The 20738-nt window shown below is 45.0% G+C and overlaps 1 protein-coding gene across 2 annotated transcripts in view; it reads left to right on the forward strand.

Annotated features, from left to right (window-relative positions):
* Positions 1-20738, forward strand: part of BICD2 (BICD cargo adaptor 2) — a 58403-nt gene that overhangs the window by 17288 nt on the left and 20377 nt on the right. For both annotated transcript variants that reach the window (XM_082469613.1, XM_082469614.1), the window contains exon 2: positions 19613-19825. In XM_082469613.1, coding sequence (XP_082325739.1) covers positions 19613-19825 — 213 coding nt within the window. The remainder of the gene's footprint in view (positions 1-19612; positions 19826-20738) is intronic.

Here is a 20738-nt window from a genome sequence, read left to right on the forward strand (position 1 = left end):
CTTTCTGATCTGTTTGTCCTAGTCGCCATCCTGGTGCTAGTTTGCATTTCCCCGTGGACCTTTCCTGTGTTGACTGCCTATTTGGAAACCCTCTTTTGTGAGGAGCCTGTTCAGGACCTTTACCCTTTTTTCTGTGGGGTGTCCACTCTTTTCTTCCTGATGTGTCAGAGTTCTTGATATATTCTGGACATGGATCTTCCTGCCCTCCAGCAATAGTTCTGACACTGGTGCAGCAGAAGGAGCTGGTGTGAGGGGGTAGGGATGGCCCAGAGTCCCAGCTGTGCTTCTGCCCAGGATAGCTGAGCATGATAGCTGACAGCTTGACATGGCCCCGGCCTCTTGGACCCTTAGTTTCTTCCTCCATAAAATGGGAACCAGAATTCTCCTGAGAACTTTGAGCTAGGCATCAAGTGAAATAATAGATTTAAGGAAAATTATAAGAGTGGTAGTTATTATTGTTACTAATATTAATCTTTTTTTAAATGGGAGGAGACCTTACACCTACTAGGACGGGTAAAATCAAAAGACCAACAATAACAAGTGTTGATGAGGCTGTGGAGAAATCAAAACCCACACTGGAGTGGAAAATGATATGCTGCTTTGGCAAACAGTTTGGCAGTTCCTCAAAGTGTCAGACAGAATTACCATGTATATGTACCATCGGTTCACTCCTACACATATACCCAGGGAAATGAAAATATGTGTCCACACAACAACTTGTATGTAAGTGTTCACAGCAGCATTATTCATAACAACCCCAAAGTGGAAACAACACAAATGTCCATCAACTGATGAATGGATAAATAAATGTGGTCCATCCATACAATGGGATAGTATTTGACAATAAAAAGAAGTGAAGTGCTGGTACACACTACAACATGGATGAACCTTGAAAGCATTATGCTCAATGAGAGAAGCCAGTCACAGAAGATAACATGTTGTGTGGTTCCCTTTATGTGAAATATCCTGAATAGTCTAAGACATAGAGACAGAAAGTACATTGGTGATTCTTAGGGTCTGGGGGAGGGAGCTGGGGAGTTAATGCTAATGGGGAATGAAAATGTGGGTTATGAAAATGTGAAATTAGATGGTGGTGATGGTTGCTCAACCCTGTGAATCTACTAAAAACCACTGAATTGTACATGTTAAATGGGTGAATGTTATGGTATGCGAATTATATCTTAAATTTTTTTTCATTGGAGGCAAAGGGGAGAGTCTCTTTGCTAAATCATCTGGATAAATTGCACTATTGCTCTCAAGTAATCCCAGAGGATTTGGGGCAGCTTCCTTCAGCCTTATAGCTGTGGTGTCCCAGACACATGAGCATCAAGTGATAACTCAGGCACCTTAGCCTTTTAGGTTCAGCCCTTCTTGTTAGCGTATTTATCATTTTCTTTGAATATCATTTTCTGGTTAAATTAATATTCAAGGTTAATATTTTTTGATGTTGAGATTATACATGTAATTTTTTTTAAAGTATGTTTTCCTAACCTAATTTAACTTGGGAGGATTGGAGATTTCTAAATGACCTATTTGGAGGTGTTTCTTAGCGCATTTTCTGGAGAAAATCAGACAATCAGACCTGCAGACAATATGGAATTAATATATCCTTTCTTCTGTTTCTTTCTTCCAGTCTCTGAAGTGTGGTGAGAGGTTATCTTGCCTTGTCCTTTTAAGTGGAGTGACTCTAGTGCTTGTCCATTATTTATTAACGCGTTCTGTTCCTTGTTAAGTTGGCTCTCATTTTAAATCTGTCTAGGTAGATTTACTACAGCTATAGGTGCTCTTTCTGTGAAATTAAGAAAGAAAGTTACCATATCCATTTTTCTAAAACTTCAGTTGAGGAGTGAATTGAAAGCATCTTAGTGCAGATGACATTCTTACATCCTTTCTAAACATTAGTTTGTCTGTGACAGGGATGTTGATAGTTCACCTTCTGACAGCACTATATGGTTTACTTACTGTGCTTGCTTATCCTGATCCTGGACAGGTGCCAAAGCAATATTTTTAAATTGAATTAAATTAGTGCCACTGGTTTTGTGTTCCTGGGGCAGGTGAATGATTCTCAAGGTGAACTGTTGGCTTCTGTTTGCTGAGGTCTCACCCAAGTTTTTGCATGCACAGTCAGCCCAGGTGTCTTCGGACACCCCCCAACCCCCGCCGGCTTTTGAAGGAAGGATTTGTGGAGCTCCTCTATGAGTTACAAGGTGTCCATTGAGCCTGTGATGACTGCCCCTCCCTCCCCTCCCCCCATCCTGTCTTGTGCTGTGAGTGGACATGGAAGTGGACAGAGAAGTCCCAGTTTCCAGTCCTGCAACACAGTTCAAAGTTCCAAGGAGTGGGGCGGCAGGGCGGAGGGGACTGGCTTGCAGCTCCCTGTTTTAGGGGCATGTGCTTTTCCTATGGATATAATCATCACCAGCTTGAGAAAATACACTAACTTAGTGGCTTTTGCTTTTTTTTCTTTTGTTTTGGGTTTTTGTTGTGTCACTTCCCCTTTGTGAGACCTTTGCCTCATTACTTTGTTCAGTTTCTGTTTCTTTTTATCATTAATATGTATTTTTAGTGTAACCCCTCCCGCAGCACAGTACTGCTTTGGCAGTGATCCCCAAGTTCTGATATGAGATGTTTCTATTTTTTGTTTATTTGGTTTCCTGTTATTTGTTCTGTATGCCCTCTCTGGTCCAGACATTATTTAAGAGATCAATTTCCATGTGTTTGGGTATGAACTGATTTTGTTTAATAGCTTTTATTTTCTAGAACAGTTTTAGATTTACAGAAAACTTTTTGAAATATATTTAAAATTTTTTCTTCTACAGTGATGCACACGTATATGTAGTTATCTTCCCTTTGTCAGATTACTGTGATATCACTCTGTCCCATTGTGATACCATTTCCGTAGGAAAAAGCTGGAAAGGAAGCGTGTGCCCTTCTTCCTTCTGTTGAGTCTTCTTTACGTTGATGCTAATTCTGACTCATTTGAACCCCAGTCGAGTTCTTTGCCAGTTGACACATTCTTGCATGTCTACCATTATACGGTATTTTGTACCAAGCTGTTTTGGCCAGTGAATTAAGTGTTGATAGTGTTGATAGTGTTGATTAAGGTTTAATCAACCTTTGAGAGACTTTAATCTCCTAATGCTATAAAATCTTTATCTCATAATATTATAGAGCTTGTTATCTGTGTCCAGTTCATAAGCCTGTGGCCCATTTTGAGGTTAATGAGGCTCACGTGGTTTCTTGGGGCTGACAACCTCGCACAGAGAGTGTGTAGCCCCATATCACAGGTCCCCCCATCATGTCTTCTTCCCATTTCTCAGAGTTGCCAGATCCCCCTTGACTCAAGCGAGTGGTACAGCCCTATGGTTTGTATGTACTAGTTTTGGGGTAAGGGGAAATCCATCAGCCGTCAGTATCTGCAGAACAACTTCTGCGGCAGTCTGCACTGAACTTGAGTTACTGGTTCCTCTTCCTTACCTAGCTCCCTGCATAAGGATTGGGAGGGAGGCCAGCTCCCAAGGCTGCTCCTTCCTGCCTCAGAGCAGAAGCAGACAACTACAGCTTTCTACTGATTAGTAAGTGCTCTGTGCTCCAGGTGGGGCTGAGCCTGGGCCGCCAGGTCCAGCAGGCACAAGTGTGCCAGCAGATGGTGACCATGTGGAGTGACGACTGGAGGGAGTCCTCTCTCCCTGAGCACCAGCTGCCATGTGGCCCAGCTCTGCCCCAGGCTGGTGCCCTGCACCTTGGGGTTCTCAGCACACATTTGCTCTGAGGAGGTGCTTCCCAGGGTGAGGTTCTGGTAGGGACACCACTTAGAACCAGAAAAGAAGTGAGGGACACTTTAGGGACTTCTCACTCTGTTTGGGGGATAGAGAGGCTGTGGTGCTGACTGGTTATAGTAATCAAGACCATTGGTGAGCTGAGGGTGGGCGGTGTTTCTGTCCATTCAAGTGGTTCCCCAGGATGCCAGGCTTTGGAGTCCCAGCTGGCATAGAATTGGGTCCTGAGGGCCTGACAGTGTTGGCTGTCCTGGTACCACTGGCACCCACCTGAGGCCAGACACAGTAAGCATGCTCTTGCTAAAGGCGGACTGAACACTACCTGGAAAGGTCCTTGTGAAGCTAGCCGGTGGGGTTTCCTATAAGCCTGCACAGGAAGACGATGTGGGGTGGGTACATAATGACCATCCCCAGCCCCTGGTCCCAGGAACAGGATTAAGCAGGAAACCCAACAGAGGGGCCTGGATGGGCAGCTGATAGAAGTTGGGAATTTCTGGGATGCCCACACCCTGCTTGGTAGCCCTTCAGGAAGAGGTGGGAACTGCTGTGAGTGGATGGGGCTGGATCAGCCCAGGAATTCCAAGGAAGTTGAGAATCCCAAATCCCAAGCTTCATTGTGAAAACTGCTTCCTGGAAGCACGCCTTACCTCCTGGAAATGCTTATTAGTCCGGTTCTCCTCGTTTGGCATGTATTGTGCCTGCTGTATCAGATCATCACCCGAAAAACTGGTTCACCTCTTGGTGGATATCGAGCCAAAAGACACGACCAAGCCAAAGAGCGGGAGAAGGAAGGGTTTATTACTTGGCAGCAAGTAAGGAGAGCACCAGGGATCTTTCCCAAAGCAGTGTCTCCCCGAACATCAGAATTGGGGAAGTTTTTTTTTTTTTTCTTTTCTTATTCAATATTGTTTTCACTTTATTACTCAAGAATATTTCTGAGCTGGATAGTGTGGCAGAACCCCTATCAGATTTGTCAGTGAAAAGAGACAAGAGGAAATGTAATTCTGCAGGCAATATAATAAAGATACAGTTTTAAAGAAAAAGGGCAAAGAAAATGTAAATTTGGTCTGTCTTCTTACCTATAAAGAAGGTAGGCACAGGAGTAAATTATTTTTTATGTTACATTTATTTCTAAAGGTTTATAAGATATGATTTTAAAATGGGTGTATTTTATGGTTTTTATATTAATTGATACAAACATAGCAAAATACCTATGTGTATAAATTATTTGGCCAGTATCCGCTCACTTCATACCTTTAAGAAAGAGAATATAAGGTCATTTGCAATAATAATTAACTAGTTAATAACATAAAGCAAGCTAAAATAATTTTTAAAGAATGTTGACCTGAAAAAGTGTAATGATTCTCAGTGTAGGCGTTCCTATGTGGAACAAATTAATGTTTGAATTACAATACAGTTTAAAAGTACACATGCATATAACTATCCTCTAAAGAGCCTTATAATTTTTGAAGATAAATCTACCACATTTCTGAATAATGTGTTTCAGTCCATAATAATCATCAAAAAACGATCAAGGCTGCCTTCCACATAAGGCGCCCTCTGCCGGACAATATGGGGAAATGAAGAGCTCCATCAAAATGACACTTTGCCATCTGCATTGTGAGATTATGCTGCACAGAAAAAAGTTCAGTTCCTAAGTGATGTTACACTGTATTGAACAAATATAGAGAATTCAACAATCATAAAACTCCCTCAAAAATTGGGGAAGTTTTGGGCTTCCCTGGTGGCGCAGTGGTTAAGAATCCGCCTGCCAACGCAGGGGACACAGGTTCGAGTCCTGGCACGGGAAGATTCCACATGCCGCGGAGCAGCTAAGCCCGTGCGCCACAACTACTGAACCTGCGCTCTAGAGCTCGCGAGCCACAACTACTGAGCCCATGCGCTGCATCTCCTGAAGCCTGTGCGCTCTAGAGCCTGTGCTCCGCAACAAGAGAAGCCACCGCAGTGAGAAGCCCGCTGCAAACGAAGAGTAGCCCCCGCTCGCCGCAACTAGAGAAAGCCCACGCACAGCAACGAAGACCCAACACAGCCAAAAATCATAAACAAAAATAAATAAATTTATTTTTTTTTAATTGGGGAAATTTTAAGATAAGGGTACATGCATATTCATGAAGGGGCTTGGGCAGTGTATGCATATTCATAAAGGGACCAGAGCAAAGGAGAAATCAGCGTAGAATTGGGGCAAAGGTTGACAGAGTCCAAGCATTAGTTGGAAGTCACAAGGGTCAGAAAAGGTCCATATCATCATCCCTTAGGTTCCAGTTGATCCGTTGGTTGAGCACTTCAGGGCAATCTTTACCACTGAAACAGAACTAGGAGTCTTTACAAATATATATTATCTTTGTTATTATTACTTCTCTTACTTGATAATAGGGAATAATTTGTTCCTGCATTCTTTTCTTCCTTTAAGATAACTACTGAGACCTGCTCAAGGACAAGTGCTGTGACCAGGCTTAGATTACAAAATGTCTTAGGCCAAAAATGGCTTCTCTTATGTCAAGAAAGCCATGCCTGATTCTTTCTCCAGGGACCCCCTACCCTATCTGCTAACAAGATGGCCAGGCTGGGTCGGGAAGAAAGGTCCTCCAGAGCAGCCCTGTTTGCAGCCTGGTTCCCACTGCTGCTTCTGCCCTGCTAGGGTCAGGAGCCAGGCTTGTTCTCATTCTCCTCATGCAGACTTGTTTCTGGCCCCTTGTAGGTGTGTCAGAGACTAAGGATCAACCTCTTTGAGCTAGGACTGGTAACCCGTGCTCATTGCAGAAATGCTCACATCGTTCTCTTGATGGGAAGGGGAGTGGGCAGTGAGGACACTGCAGAGCAGACGCTCACCTAGGGTCACTCTTCAAGCCCTGGCAGTCTTCATAAGTGGGCTCAATGTGGCTTATTTCACCTGGGGCTCAGGGCCCATCAGCTGGCTTGGGACTGGGCATTGTACACACAGCCCAGTTTACAGCTGGGCTCAGCGAAGGGAGGGACTTGTCCAGACTCACAGCCAGGATGGAGCAAAGGCAGCAGACACCACAGTGCTCATACCTTCTTTCCTGCCCAGTGAGTGCTAGGGTCTGCCATGGCCACGGAGGAAGGGGCCTTCTTGTTCAGGGCTCAGAGGCATGGCATAAGGACCCAGCTCTCCTCCTAGCCCACCTTGTCCTGCCCTGGGCTTTCGTCATGCCCATCCCTGCACCTGCAGCACCCCTCATCCTTCCAGGCTCTGATCCAATGCACATTTCCTCCTCTGCACCTGGCTTAGGGATGGGCCCCTTCAACATACACTTAATAGTTTTTCTATAGTGAGCCACAGAAAGTGGATGCCAGGTGATGACGAGGTGCTGGCCCAGACTAGGGGTCAGCAAACTGCTGCCTGAGGGCCATATTTGGCTTTCAGTCTGGTCTTGTAAATAACATTTTACTCATTTTTGCCTCTGTTGTCTACGGCTGCTTTCACACCACAGCAACAGAGTTGAGGGTCATTGCAACAGACCCCATGCCTGTGTGATGGTTAATTTTGTGTGTCAACTTGGCTGGACTAAGGGATGCCCAGATAGCTGGTGAAACATCATTTCTGGTTGTGTCTGTGAACATGTTTCTGGAAGAGATTAGCATTGGTTCAATAGATACCTCCCCAAGTGTGGGTGAGCATCATCCAATCCACTGGGAGTCTGATTGGAACAGAATGTGGAGGAAAGGTCAGTTCACTCTCTGCTTGAGCTAAGATCTTCTGCCCTCAGGCGTTGATGCTGCTAGTTCTCAGGGCTTTGTACTCAGACTGATTATGCCACAGGTCTACAACTTGCAAACAGTAGATTGTGTGACTTCTCAGCCTCCGTAACTGCCTAAGCCACCTCCTGTAATAAGTCTCCTCTTATGTATAGCTACATATATTCTCTTGCTTTCATTTCTCTGAGCATCCCTGACTAATACAGATTTTGGTGCTGAGAGTATGGAGCTGTTTCAGCTCTCTTCCTTTTTGACTCCCTGTTCCCTCCCTCCTGTCCTTGTCTCTGCCCTGGATGCCCCACCCAGAGAGCCTGTGTGGCAGCCAGGGCTTCTCTGGAGGGACCTTCTGTGTCCGAGGGGTCCTGAGGTCTGTGCCCTGAGCCAGGCAAGTTAGGGAGAGGCGGATGGGGCCTTTTACTTGGAAAGTCCGCAAACTCCCTGTGGACACCAGGCTCTTGGTCCCTGTCCAGTCGCTGACCCCCGTGTGGGCTGTGTGGCCCCTGTGTGGGCCATTTGGGTCACTGGCCATGTGGGCCTCACACCCATGGACTGAAGGCAGAAGCCCCAGCATCATGCTAGCCTGCTTCAGCTTTCCCATTTAGCTGTGCTCCAGTACAACTTTAGTTGTAGAATGAGGCTTGGACCAGACATGGGCCACAGTGTGCTGACCTCCATTCTTCTCATCAGGTGGAAGAGGCAGGAGGGGGGCTGTTTGTCCACTGCTGGGTCCCAGCCCTTGGTGGAAGCAGAGGTTTGGTTTGTTGCATGAATGTCCTCATGGGAGTCCCCTCCCTGCCAAGACCCCACCCTCGTAAACGGTTGGTGGTCCGCTAGTTGTCACCCTCCCTGCACTCACTCCATCCCCTCTGTGTCCTGCTCTCTGGGTGCCCTGTGCTCTGGACCATGCTGCCCTTGGCACCTCACTGCCAACACACCGAGATTGGTGGCTGCACTGGGCAGCAAGGTGGGGCCACCCAGAACCTGAACTTCGTGACAGGAACTCATCCTGTCTTGTCTCTAAGGGCTCCCACAGTGAGACTTCAGGCTTGAGGGAGGGAGGGTCAGGGTGGTACCGGTCTCGTTTACCAAAGTGTGCAAGTGCCCTAGTCTCTGAGCCCTCACCACTGTTGCCACTCCACAGAAACTAGGCAGCATGCTAAGTTACTTGGGGAAGCCCCCAGGCCTGACTCCCATCCCCACCCAACCCCTCTGCTCCCCACTTGGGTCTTCCTGCCCGGGCTGTCCCTGTGGTCTCTGAGACCCCCAACTCCTCCATTCTCAGAAAGTGGCTCCTGATACTTCCTAGAGAGCCTGGGATCTCCTGCCTGGCATGTGCTCACACTGTTCCCCGGGCTTTGGCCCCTCTTCCCACCACATTTGGCTTTGAAATCTTACCCCTGTAACCCTGCAACTCCCCTTCCTGGGCTGAAACTTGCCCTTGGCCCCCTCCCCATTTGGCACTTGCAGCCTCCCCCACCATGTCTGGTTCTGGCTGCAGGTGTCCACATGAATGTGGATGTACTTGAAGCAAGGCCCGGCGTGACCTCACAACTGAGCTCACTGGGCCTGGGAAGCTTCGGAGCAGTGGGCAGGGTATGGGCTGCAATCCTGTGTCAGGAACAGCGTCAGCCCGCTCACAGCTGGAGCAGCCCTGAGGGGACATCACAAAGGCACTGCCACCGCCGCCTCAAAGTCCAGACAGGCACGCTGTGGTCCAGGAGGTCGTTGCCTTTCTTCCCCAGAGTGGCCAGGGAATTTTGTGTACAGACCTGGGATGGAGGCCAAAGCTGGGCCCCTGAGCTGCCCAGGAACTTTTGGAGGCCCTCCAGTAGGCACCGGCATGGGAAGTGTGCAGTGAGGTCAGGACAAGCATATCCACAGCTGGACACCCCAGTCAGATGGTAAATGGTGCTGCTCTGAGCGCTTCCTGGGATAGGGAGGCAGGTTTTGAGATAGACTCAAGCCTGCACAGGATGGTGCAAGGTGGGAGGATGCTTTGGTCAGAAGAAACTCAGACAGGTGGGCTGAGTGACCAGGGGCATAGATAGTCTCCACTTCTCCCAACTTCAGCCTCCTGGCCTGTGAGCTGGGGCAGTGAGCATAAGGGTGAAGTCTCCAGGTTGATGCTTCAAAGACATCCAAGTTGTTGTCTTAGCTTTATTGAAGTATAAGTGAAATACAATAAATTGCATATATTTAAAGTATTCAGTTTGATAAGTTTCCATATAGGTGTATACTCATGAGGTCCACAGTGTGATCGAGATAATGAAGGTATTCATCATCCCCACATGTTTCCTCATCCCCATTTGTAATTTCTTTCCTCCTCATCCCCAGGCGACCATGACATATACATTTGTTTGCACTTTCTAGTTTTAAATAAATGGAATCATACAACACATACTGTTTTTTTTGGTCTGGCATAATTTTTAGATGTACCTTTGTTAATGTGCATATCAATAGCTATTCCCTTTTGATTGCTGAGTAGTATTCCATTGTGTGGCTGCTCCACACTTTTTAAAATCTATTTTCCTATTGATGGTCATTGGGTTGTTTTGAGTTTTTTGTTTTGTTTTGGCTGTTACAGATATACACATTCCTATATGGGTCTTTGTATAGACATATGCTTTCATTGCTCTTGGGTAAATACCTAAGACTGGATGGCTATGCCATATGTCAGATGTATGCTTAACTTTTTAGGAATCTGCCAGATTCTTTGCCAAAGTGGTTGCACCATTTTACACTCCCCATCAGCAGTGTAGGAGAGTTCTAATTGCTCCACCCTCATGCCAGCCTTGGTAGGGTCAGGCATTTTAATCTTCAGTGTTCTAGTAGATGTGTAGTGGTAACTCATTTTAGTTATCATTTCCATTTCCCTTTTCATTTAATATGTTGAGCACCTTTTCATGTGATTCCTTCTCATGTATATATCTTCTCAGGTGAAGTATCTGTTCAGTTCTTCTGCCCATTTTTTATTGGGTTATTTTTCTTACTGAGTTTTGAGAGTTCTTATATTCTGGATACAAATCCTTTATCAAATGTGTGATTTGCAAACATTTTTTTCCCAGTCTATGACTTGTCATTCTCTTAACTTGCCTAACAGCATAAATTCGTAGTTTTGGAGTCCAGATTACCAGTTTCTCCTTCTGTGGGTCATGTCCAAAGTCACAAACATTTTATCTTGTTTTCCCCTGGAAGTCTTATACTTTTAATGTTTAAGCTTATGATCCATTTTAAATTACTTTTCATATATGCTGTAAGGTATGGATTGTAGCTCATTTTTTTATATAAGGATATTCATTTATTCTATCATCATTTGTTAAAAGATTATCCCTTCTCCACCAAATTGCCTTTTGTACCTTTGTCAAGTCAGTTGGCCATACGTATGGGTCTATTTCTGGATTCTCTATTATGTTCAGTACCTCTGTTTGTCCATCTTTATGCCGATAGTATGCTCTCTTAATTACTATAGCTTTATAATACTGAAATCAGTTAGTGTTAGTCCTACTCCTTTGTTGTTCTTTTTCAAAGTCATTTTGATTGTTCTAGGTCCTTTGAATTTCCATATGAATTTTAGAATGAGATGTTCAATTTCTACCAAAAAAAATACTGGGATTTTGATTGGCATTGTGATGAATTAAAAGATCCATTTGTGGAGAATTGACGTCTTAACAATATTGAGTCTTTTGGCCCATGAATAGGTATATCTCTCCATTATTTAATTTCTCTCAACAATATTCTGTGGCTTTTAACGTATAGGTCTTGCACATCTTCTGTCAGATTTAAGCATAAGCATTTAATATTTTTAATGCTATTGTAAATAATATTTAATATTTTTTCACTTTCTGATTGTTCAATCCTAGCATATAGAAATAAGTTTGATTTTTGTATATTAATCTTGTGTCTTGCAGCCTAGCTGAACTCACTTATTAGTTCTAGTGGCTTGTTTGTAGATTTCTTTGGATTTTCTATACAGACTGTTGTGTGATGTGTAAATAAAGACAGTTTTACTTCCTCCTTTCCAATCTAGATGCCTTTGGTTTTTCTTGTTTCATTGCACTGTAGGCTGGGAACTCCAGTGCAAGGTTGAACAGAAGTAGGGAGACTCAGTCTTTCATCATTAAATAATATTAGCTGACAGGTGTTTGGAAGATGCCCTTTATCAGGTTGAGGATGCTCCCTTCTGTTTGCTGAGAGTGCTTATCAGGGATGAATGTTGAATTTTGTCAGGTTTTCCTGCATCTTTTGAGATGATCCCATAGATTTTCTTTTTTTGTCTTAAAATACTGAATTACATTGATTTTTTTTCTAGTGATTGCTAATCAACATTATATACAACATTATACATTCTTTGGATAAGCCCCTCTGGATCATGGTTCCTTATCCTTTTTATATATTGGTAGATTTTTGTACTGTCTTTGGTTTTGGTTACAGGGTAATGCTGGTCTCATAAAATTAGGTGGAAAGTATTCCCTGCTTTTCAGTTTTCTGGAAGAATCTGTGTACAGTTGGATTTATGTCGTTCTTAAATGTTTGGTAGAATTCACCAGTGAAGCCATCTGAGCCCAGAATGTTCTCTTTGAGGATTTTAACTACACATTCGATTGCTTTAGTAGATATAGGACTATTCAGATAATCTATTTCTTCTTGAGTGGGCTTTGGTAGTTTTTGTCTTTCAAGGAATTTGTCCATTTCATCTAAGTTGTCATGTTTGTTGGCATAAAGCTGCTCATGATATTCCCTTATTATGCTTTGTAATGTTTGTGGTGCTCCTTACCCCCACTCCAGTTATTCTGGCTAGAGATTTATCAATTTGATTAATCTTTTCAAAGCACTTACTTTTGAATTAATTTATTTTATATTTTTTCTATTTCATTCATTTCTACTCTGATCATTATTGCTTCCTTTTTTTCTTTGAATTTCATGTGCTCTTCTAATTTTTTGTTTCTGTTTTTACTTTTTATTGAGGAAAAACATATAGAGCACAAAGCATAAGTGTGAACTTCCCGATGCTGAACACACCCATATAATGAGCACCCAGATCAAGAATCAGAACATCTCCAGCCCCAGAGCCTCTTTCAAGGGCCCTCCCCCAACCCAGTGGTCACCGCTGCCCTAATACCAGCAGAGATTAGTTTTACTTATTCTTGGAACTGTATATATAAATGGAATCATACAGTATATCTCTTTTGTGTCTGGCTTCTTTCACCCAATATTATATGAGATTCGTCTCTGTTGTCTAAATAGCAGTAATTTACTCATTTTCATTTCTGTGTAGTATTTCGTCATGTGACTATATCATAATTTTTCCTTCTGTTGACAAAACTTGGGAACTTTCTGGGTTTTTTGTAAATAATGCTCCTATAAACACGCAGGGTCAGAGAACAGGTGTGTGCTTAGTGTTAGTAGATAATAGTTTTCCTAAGTGGTTGTACCAGTTACACTCCCACCACCAGAGGATTAGAGGTCATGAGGGCTTTAGGCAGGGCATGACAATATGTGTCCTAGTCCACCATCCTGCTGTCCAGTGTTTGTTGAGCAACTGAGTGAATACACAAGCACACAGCTGAAAAGAGACAGTTCTGACTGGGGCTGGCTGAACTCTCATCACATACCATGTGGGCCCAAAGGCTAGCCGTAAACAAGAAACAGCTCCTCCCCTAAGTAATACACAGTCTATAAGGAGGGTTTAAAACCATGCTCCCAGTGGGGTTTATAGGGTCTGTGTTCAGTACAGAATCTGTGTCTGGGACATGGAGGTGAGGAACATGGCAGCCACCAGGCAGGACTTGAAGGCCTTCATCCCTCGGTCTGTAGAAGGCCCAGAGAACGTTTGGGCTAAGGCCTGAAGGAGTGTTGTCTGGAGAAGACCAAGCACGGTGAGCTGGGGTGAACGTGGGGCTCTTACGAGGTGTGTGCCTGGGGCCTAGGCTCTTAGCCTTGTGAGCCTCAGTCGTCTCATCTGTTAAAAGGGCTTAACCCCACAGGGCTTTTAGCTGTACCTTGAGCTTTGTGTCCATTACCTGGTCTAGTTTTTAAGATGGAAGTGAGGTTATTGATTGGATTGGTGTTTGGTTTTTGTTTTTTTGGGTTTTTTTCCTGTAACATAGTCATTTAGTGCTATAAATATCCTCCTAAGTCCTTGCTATAGTGGCATCCCACAAATTCTCACATTCATTTCATTTTCATTTAGTTAAAAATACTTTCTAGTTTCACTTTTGATTTCTTCTTTGACCCATGTGTTGGTTAGGTGCCAAATATTTGAGGATTTTCTAGAGCGCTTTACATTATTGATTTCTCATTTAATTCCCTGTGGTTAGAGCAAATTCTCTGTATGGCCTGAATCCTTTTGGGGCATGTTTAATGGCCCAGAATATGGTTTGTCTGGGTAAATGTGTCCTTGAAAAGAATGTGTGTGCTGCTGCTGTCGGGTGGGAGATTCTACACATGCCAATTAGGTCAACCTAGTTAATAGTGTTGTTCATGTCTTCTGTGTCCTTACTGATGTTCTGTCTACTTGTCCTATGAAATCTTGAGAGAAATATGAAGAGTTGGATGTTGAACTCTCCCAACTATAATTTTGGATTTATCTATTTCTCCTTGCAGTTCTATCAGTTTTTGCTTCATAGAATTGTAAGGTTGTCTTTGTGACTTAGACTCCTTTTTTTGTTTTTTTGGCTGTGTTGGGTCTTTGTTGCTGCGCGCAGGCTTTCTCTAGTTGTGGCGAACAGGGGCTACTTTTTGTTGCGGTGCATGGGCTTCTCATTGCAGTGGCTTCTCTTGTTGCAGAGCATGGGGTCTAGGTGCGTGGGCTTCAGTAGTTGTAGCACGTGGGCTCAGTAGTTGTGGCTCACGGGTTCTAGAGAGCAGGCTCAGTAGTTTAGTTGCTCCGCAGCATGTGGGATCTTCTCGGACCAGGGATCGAACCCATGTCCCCTGCATTGGCAGGCAGATTCTTAACCACTGTGCCACCAGGGAAGTCCCTAGACTCCTTATTATTATGAAATGACCCACTTTGTCACTGGTGATATTCTTTGCTTTGAAATCTACTTTATCTGATATTAATAGAGTCATTCCATCTTTCTTTTGATGAGTGTTAGCGTGGTTTATCTTTTTTTCATTCTTTAACTTCTTTGAACAACTTTAACGGCTTTATTTATTAATATAATTCACTTACCATACAATTTACTCATGTAAAAGGTATGGTTCATTGGCTTTTATATTCAAAGTTGTGCATCTATCACCACAACCAATTTTAGCACATTTTCATTAGCCCCAAAAGATACCCCCTTAACTGTCACCCACTCCAACCTCCCAACTCCACCCCCCGCCGTGGGCAACCGTTGATATGCTTTCTATCGCTATAGATTTGCCTGTTTTGGACATTTCATATAAATGGAATCATAAAATATGTAGCCGTTTGTGACTAGCTCTTTTCACATAGCAGAATATTTTCAAGGTTCGTATATGTTGTACCGTGTATCAGTAATTCATTTCTTTTTATTACCAAATAATATGCTATTGTATGGATAGACCACATTTTATTTATCCCTTCATCAATTGCTGGACATTTGGGTTGTTTCCACTTACTGGCTGTTATGAACATTTGTGTACAAGTTTTAGTGTGGATATATATGTTCTTTTTTTTTTTGAGTCTATACCTAGAAGTGGAATTGCAGAATCATATGGTAATTCTATGTTTAACTTTCTGAGGATCTGCCAGGCTGTTTTCCAGAACAGCTGCACCATTTTATGTTCCCACTAGCAGTGTATGAGGGTTCCGGTTTTTCCATACCTTCACCAGCACTTGTTATTTTTCTTTTTTTTAATTTTATTTTTCAATTATATCCATCCTAGTGGGTGTGAGGTGCTATCTCATTGTGGGTTTGACTTGCATTTCCCTAATGTCTGCTGATGTTGAGCATCTTTTTATGAGCTGATTGGCCTTTTTTTTTAATCTTTGGAGAAATGTCTATTCAAGTCCTTTGTACACTTTTTAAATTGGGTTGTTTATCTTTTTATTGTTGAGTTATAGGAGTTCTTTATATGTTCTGGATACTAGACCCTTATCAAATACAAAATTTAAAAATATTTTCTACTGTTGTGTAGGTTGTTTTTTCACTTAATAATGTCCTTTAATACACAGATTTTTAAATTTTGATGAAGTACAATTTATCTGTTTTTTTCTTTTGTTACTCGTGCTTTTGGTGTCACATGGAAGAACCCATTGCCAACAAGGTGATGAGGATTTATCCCTATTTTCTTCTGAGAGTTGTAGTTTTAGGTCTTACATTTAGGTCTCTGATCCATTTTGAGTTAATTGTTATATATGATGTAAGGAAGAGATCCAGCTTCATTCTTTTGCATGTGGATTTCCATCTATTCTAGCACCATTTGTTGCAAAACTATTCTTTCATCACTGAATTATTTTTGCACGCTTCTCAAAAATCAATTGACCACATCTGTGAGGGATTATTTCTGGACTCTTCTGTTCTGTTGGTCTATATTGTCTATCCTTATGCCAGTACCACACTGTTTTGATCACTGTATCCTCATATTAAGTTTTGAAATCTTAAGTTTGAGAATTTCAAAACTTAATGTGAGTCCTCCCACTGTGTTTTATTTCAATATTGTTTTAGCTGTTCTGGGCCCCTTTCAGTTCTGTATAAATTTTCATTTCTGCAAAAAAAGGTCATTGGAATTTTGATAGAGATTGCATTGAATCTCTTAATTATCTTTTAAAGGGATTTACATAAGAAGAAGAACAAGTCTTTTATATTTGCTCACGTAGTCACCATTTCTGGTGCTTTTAACTCCTTGTAAATCTAGATTTCCATCTGGTATTGTTTTTCTTCTCCTGAAGGATTTTATTTAGCACTTTGTAATGCGTATCTGCTGGTGATAAATTCTTACAACTTTTGTATGTCTGGAGTCTTTATTTCACCTCTATTTTTGAACAGTTCTCACTGGGTATGGCGCTACAGTTAATAAGTTTTTTGTTTTGTTTTTTCAAGATGTTGCTCCACTGTCTCCAGGCTTGTCAGAGAAATCCTGTGTCATCCTTATGCTTCCTTCTCTATAAGTAGTGTGTCCTTTTTCCTCTGGCTGATTTTAGTATTTTTTTCCTGCATCACTGGTTTTAAACAAGTTTGTGATATGTTTAGTGCAGTTTTCTTCTTATTTCTTGTGCTTGGAGGTTGATGAGCTGCTAAGATTTGTGGATTTATAGTTTCCATCAAATTTGGAAAATTTTCAGTCATTATTTCTTGAAGTTTTTTTTTTAATCCTCTCTTCCTCTCCCGTAGGGACTCTTAACTACCCGTGTGTTGGGCTCCTTGAAGTTATCCCACAGCTCGCTCACACTGTGTTTGGTGTTTTAGTCTTTTTTTTGCCTATGTGTTTTATTTTGAGTAGTCTTATTGCTGTTTCTTCAAGTTAACTAATCTGTGTTGTGCAATTTTCCGTTAATCCCATCCAGTGCCCCTTTCCTCTCACACCTTGTAATTCCATCTTCTGTATCTTCTCTGGTTGCTGCTTGGCATGGCTCAGTGTTCCTGAGCCTATAGAAATCAGTCCTGCCCCATCTCCCGGCTCTGTCACTGTGTCACTCTGTCCTCTCCTTTCCTCATGGACTGGCTTCTCTGCCCCTTTGCAGGCCCAGTCACCAGTGATTGGGTGCCAGGTTCTGGGTTTCACTGTGTTGGGAGATGGTGCCATTATTCCTGTGTGTGTTCGTGTGCTTTATTCTGGGATATAGTTTGATCCTTTCAGGTTTTGCCTTTAAGCTTTGTTGGTCGGGACCAGAGAGCATTTCCCCAGCTCCACTTTGTCCTGACCTGCAAGGGCTCTACCTGCTGCCTGTGGGTTCGGGCTTCCCTCTTGCTGGTAGGAACAAGTGCTGCTTACAGCCTATGTAGGCAGTGGAATTGTTTCCTCTGTCCCTATGGGTGGCCGTTTCCTGGCTTCGGTGGCTTCCTCACAGGCTTGCACTGACTGTCCCCTGCGAGGACTGAGGGCCCCTCTGTTCAAAGGTCTGCTGCCTTCACTGCCTTGTCCACTCACTGTCTTCCAGTACCACCTCCTTCTCTCAGGCCTGCCAGGCCTCAGTTTCTTTCTGCACCATGGCTGAAGTTCCTTCTGGGAGGAGTGGGGGGTGTCACGGAGCTTACCTGTGCCCTGCCTCTCACTATCTGGTGTTCAGTGACTTGAAAACTATTGCTTAGTCACATAAACTTCCCAGTTGTTTTTAGTTTTCCACATGGGAGGGAGATCCAGACTCTGTGAGTGTCTTGTCTTGGCAGGAGGTGTAAGTCTCCAGCTCCATTGTCTTTGAAAAGCTGCCTGGGTGCTCATGGGCCCCAGGCTGGGAGCTGGGTGGAGGTGAAGATTCAGGCCAAGGTGTGAATGTGTGTGTGTGTGTGTGTGCGCGCACACACGTGTGTTTAGCCATCCCACCTCAGGATAGCCTCTGATGATGACATGGTGCCTCACGAGATGTCGGTGCTCCAGCTCAAGATTCAAGTGCGTGTTCTGCTCTGTTTACCCCGTTAGGCTTGTCTGGAGGTTTGGAGAGACACCCATGAGCTGGCTGATGCTTTCCAGTACACCTGCCCCATGGGTTGGGTTCTTCCTGCACTTCTGGCAAGTTCTGGTTCGCCCAGGGCTGGCGTGCAGCTGGGGGTTGGGGCTGCCACCCAGGATACGGCAGGTCCTACGTAGATACAGATTTGTGCTTTAGTCTTTCCCTGGGACCAGGATGGAGGAGGTGGAGGACAGCAGTAGAAATCATAGAGCTGAGCTGACTTGATTTAAAAAGGAGCCTGTGTCTTCACTGAGCAGGTTGTCAGTGGCTGAGAGCAGATGAACAAGACTCACTCTTGGGAGGGAGAGCAGTTACCCTGACCATACCCTACCCTACTTTATTTAGCCAGTCCCCTGCCGACAGAGAAACAAGACACTTTCTACATTTTGATTTTTTATATTACCAACAGTCCTGCTCAGTAACATCCTTATACATGGCGTTGCACGTTTTCCCAGTTGTTTTCTTGGACTAAATTCCTAGACTTCATATTAAATAATAAATGAATGAAAATGTTTCTATTTCTCTCAAGAGATAAAGGCATCATTTTCTTTGCTCTTTAGGAGCCCTCTCTCTTTTATTTTTCTTCTGTGAGCCAGGAGCCCTGTAAAGAGACAAGGTCTCCCCTCAGAGGTCTGCATGGGGTGGCCAGTGGGAAGGGGACCCCTGGGGAGGACACACACTACAGGCCTATGTGGGTCACGTCCTGGCTACTGTGATGGTGCAGGGTGGGAGGGAAAGAGAAGCAAAAGTGCTTACTAGGGGCCGTGACACCTGGGAGGACATGACACAATGGCAGGTCCGAGCCGGCCGGGACCTGGGGCATGGACTTGGGCAGGCCAGCGCCAATCCTGGTTGTACTTGCCCATGGGGGCTCCTCCCTGAGCCAGCCACATGCTCCTTTGCCTCTTACAGCCTAAAACCCTTGCTGGGTCTGGGGATGGTGGGTCCTCTCCCCTCTGGTATTTTTATCTCTGTGCTCAGGTCCTGGACAGGTGGGCAGGGTCTCCTGACTAGGACACACATGGGGACCTGTTGGCCGATTCTGAGTGGTCTGGTTCACACTCTTGTCCCCTAACTTGTGCCAGGCTTGGGCTTCCACCTTCCCAGGCCTCCCCAGGCACAGGTGTCTCCCAGGATGAGTGAATCAGGATCAGGCAGGGTAAGGGCACTTCCCTGAGTCTTGGTTTCCATATCTGGAGGGAGACCTCAGACCCACCCTGGTTCTGGGGGCTTCCCTTCCTGGCCCCGGACTGGGGCCAGTCTGCTGATGGGGACCACACTGGCAGAGATGGTGGCTGGGGCCTCCTATCCCTGCCTCGCCCCAGTTCCTCCAGCCCGTCCCTCTATCCCATCCCACCAGGGCTCCTCATTAGCCCCACTCCCAGCTCTTCTGTAACCTCACAGCCCTCGTGTAGCCCTTAGGTATCTTGCTCCTCCTGTGTCCCCCTCTTCCCCCACATGTCTGGCCACAGGGTTGCCTACAGTCTCCCTCTCAAGAGCATCTCATCTTCTGCAGGCATTTGGACAGGCCCACACGAACCATAAAAAGGTGGCTGCGGATGGCGAGAGCCGGGAGGAGAGTCTGATCCAGGAGTCAGCTTCCAAGGAGCAGTACTATGTGCGCAAGGTGCTGGAGCTGCAGACAGAGCTGAAGCAGCTGCGCAACGTGCTTGCCAACACACAGTCGGAGAACGAGCGCCTGGCCTCAGTGGCCCAGGAGCTGAAGGAGGTAAGCAGCAGAACTAGGGTGGGCTGCTTGACTGTGGGTGGGTGGGAAAACAAGCCAGTGCTTCCTGGGGGCAGGGCCACCCACAAGTTGTTCCACTCCCAGCCCAGTTTTATGTGGTTCATGGTGGTCCAGGAAGGGCTGAGGGTGGCAGGATCCCAGCTCTGCCCTTGGGCTGATGTGAATCCTGGGTTCCTCATGTGAACAACAGAATTATAGTGTCCACCTGCCAGCTCGTGACAACAAAATCAGAAGGGACCACCACAGACAGCTCCTAGGATCAGCTCGGCCCCTGACAGGGGCCTGGCCATGAGAGGCCTGGGCAGGTGGAGAGGGGAGGGCAGGCATCCAGTGCCCTCCGAGAGAGGTGGGAGGGTGGGCCACCATTCGCAAGATGGGGTGGGACAGCATCAGGGGAGCAGGCATAACCAGAAGTCTACATGAGCTGCAGTCCTGGCTGTGGCCTTGGGGGGGGTCCCTGGTTGTTAGAGCCCACAAGTTCTCATTAGGAAGGGCAAGAGGCCTTGCTCTGGGCTGTGGGAAGACCCACTCTCTGGCCTCTATTCTCCTGGGGGTGGGGGCGGGGAGCAGTGACAGGTGACCAGAACAGCAGATGTTTCTGAGCGGTGGGCAGCTCTGAGGTCGACACCTCAGATGTGAGGGTGTATGGCAGTCAAGGTCCCACAGGGCTGGGAGGGGACACTGGCAAGGTTTGGGGCAGAGCCCAGGGTCCAGCAACAGTGGGGAGTAGTCACCCACCCTGGTTTGGGATCAGAGATCACCAAGGCTTGTGGGCCTGGGAGGAACTTGGCTGGATCCAGGGGGAGTGCATGATCTCATTTCCTCCTACAGGAGCATTCTAGTCAGGGTGGGGAGAAGGGGCCATCGGAGCTGTAGATTTGACCACCCAAGTTGG

This window comes from Balaenoptera physalus (genome assembly GCF_965194825.1).
Source record: "Balaenoptera physalus genome assembly, chromosome: 7".
NCBI lineage: Eukaryota > Metazoa > Chordata > Mammalia > Artiodactyla > Balaenopteridae > Balaenoptera > Balaenoptera physalus.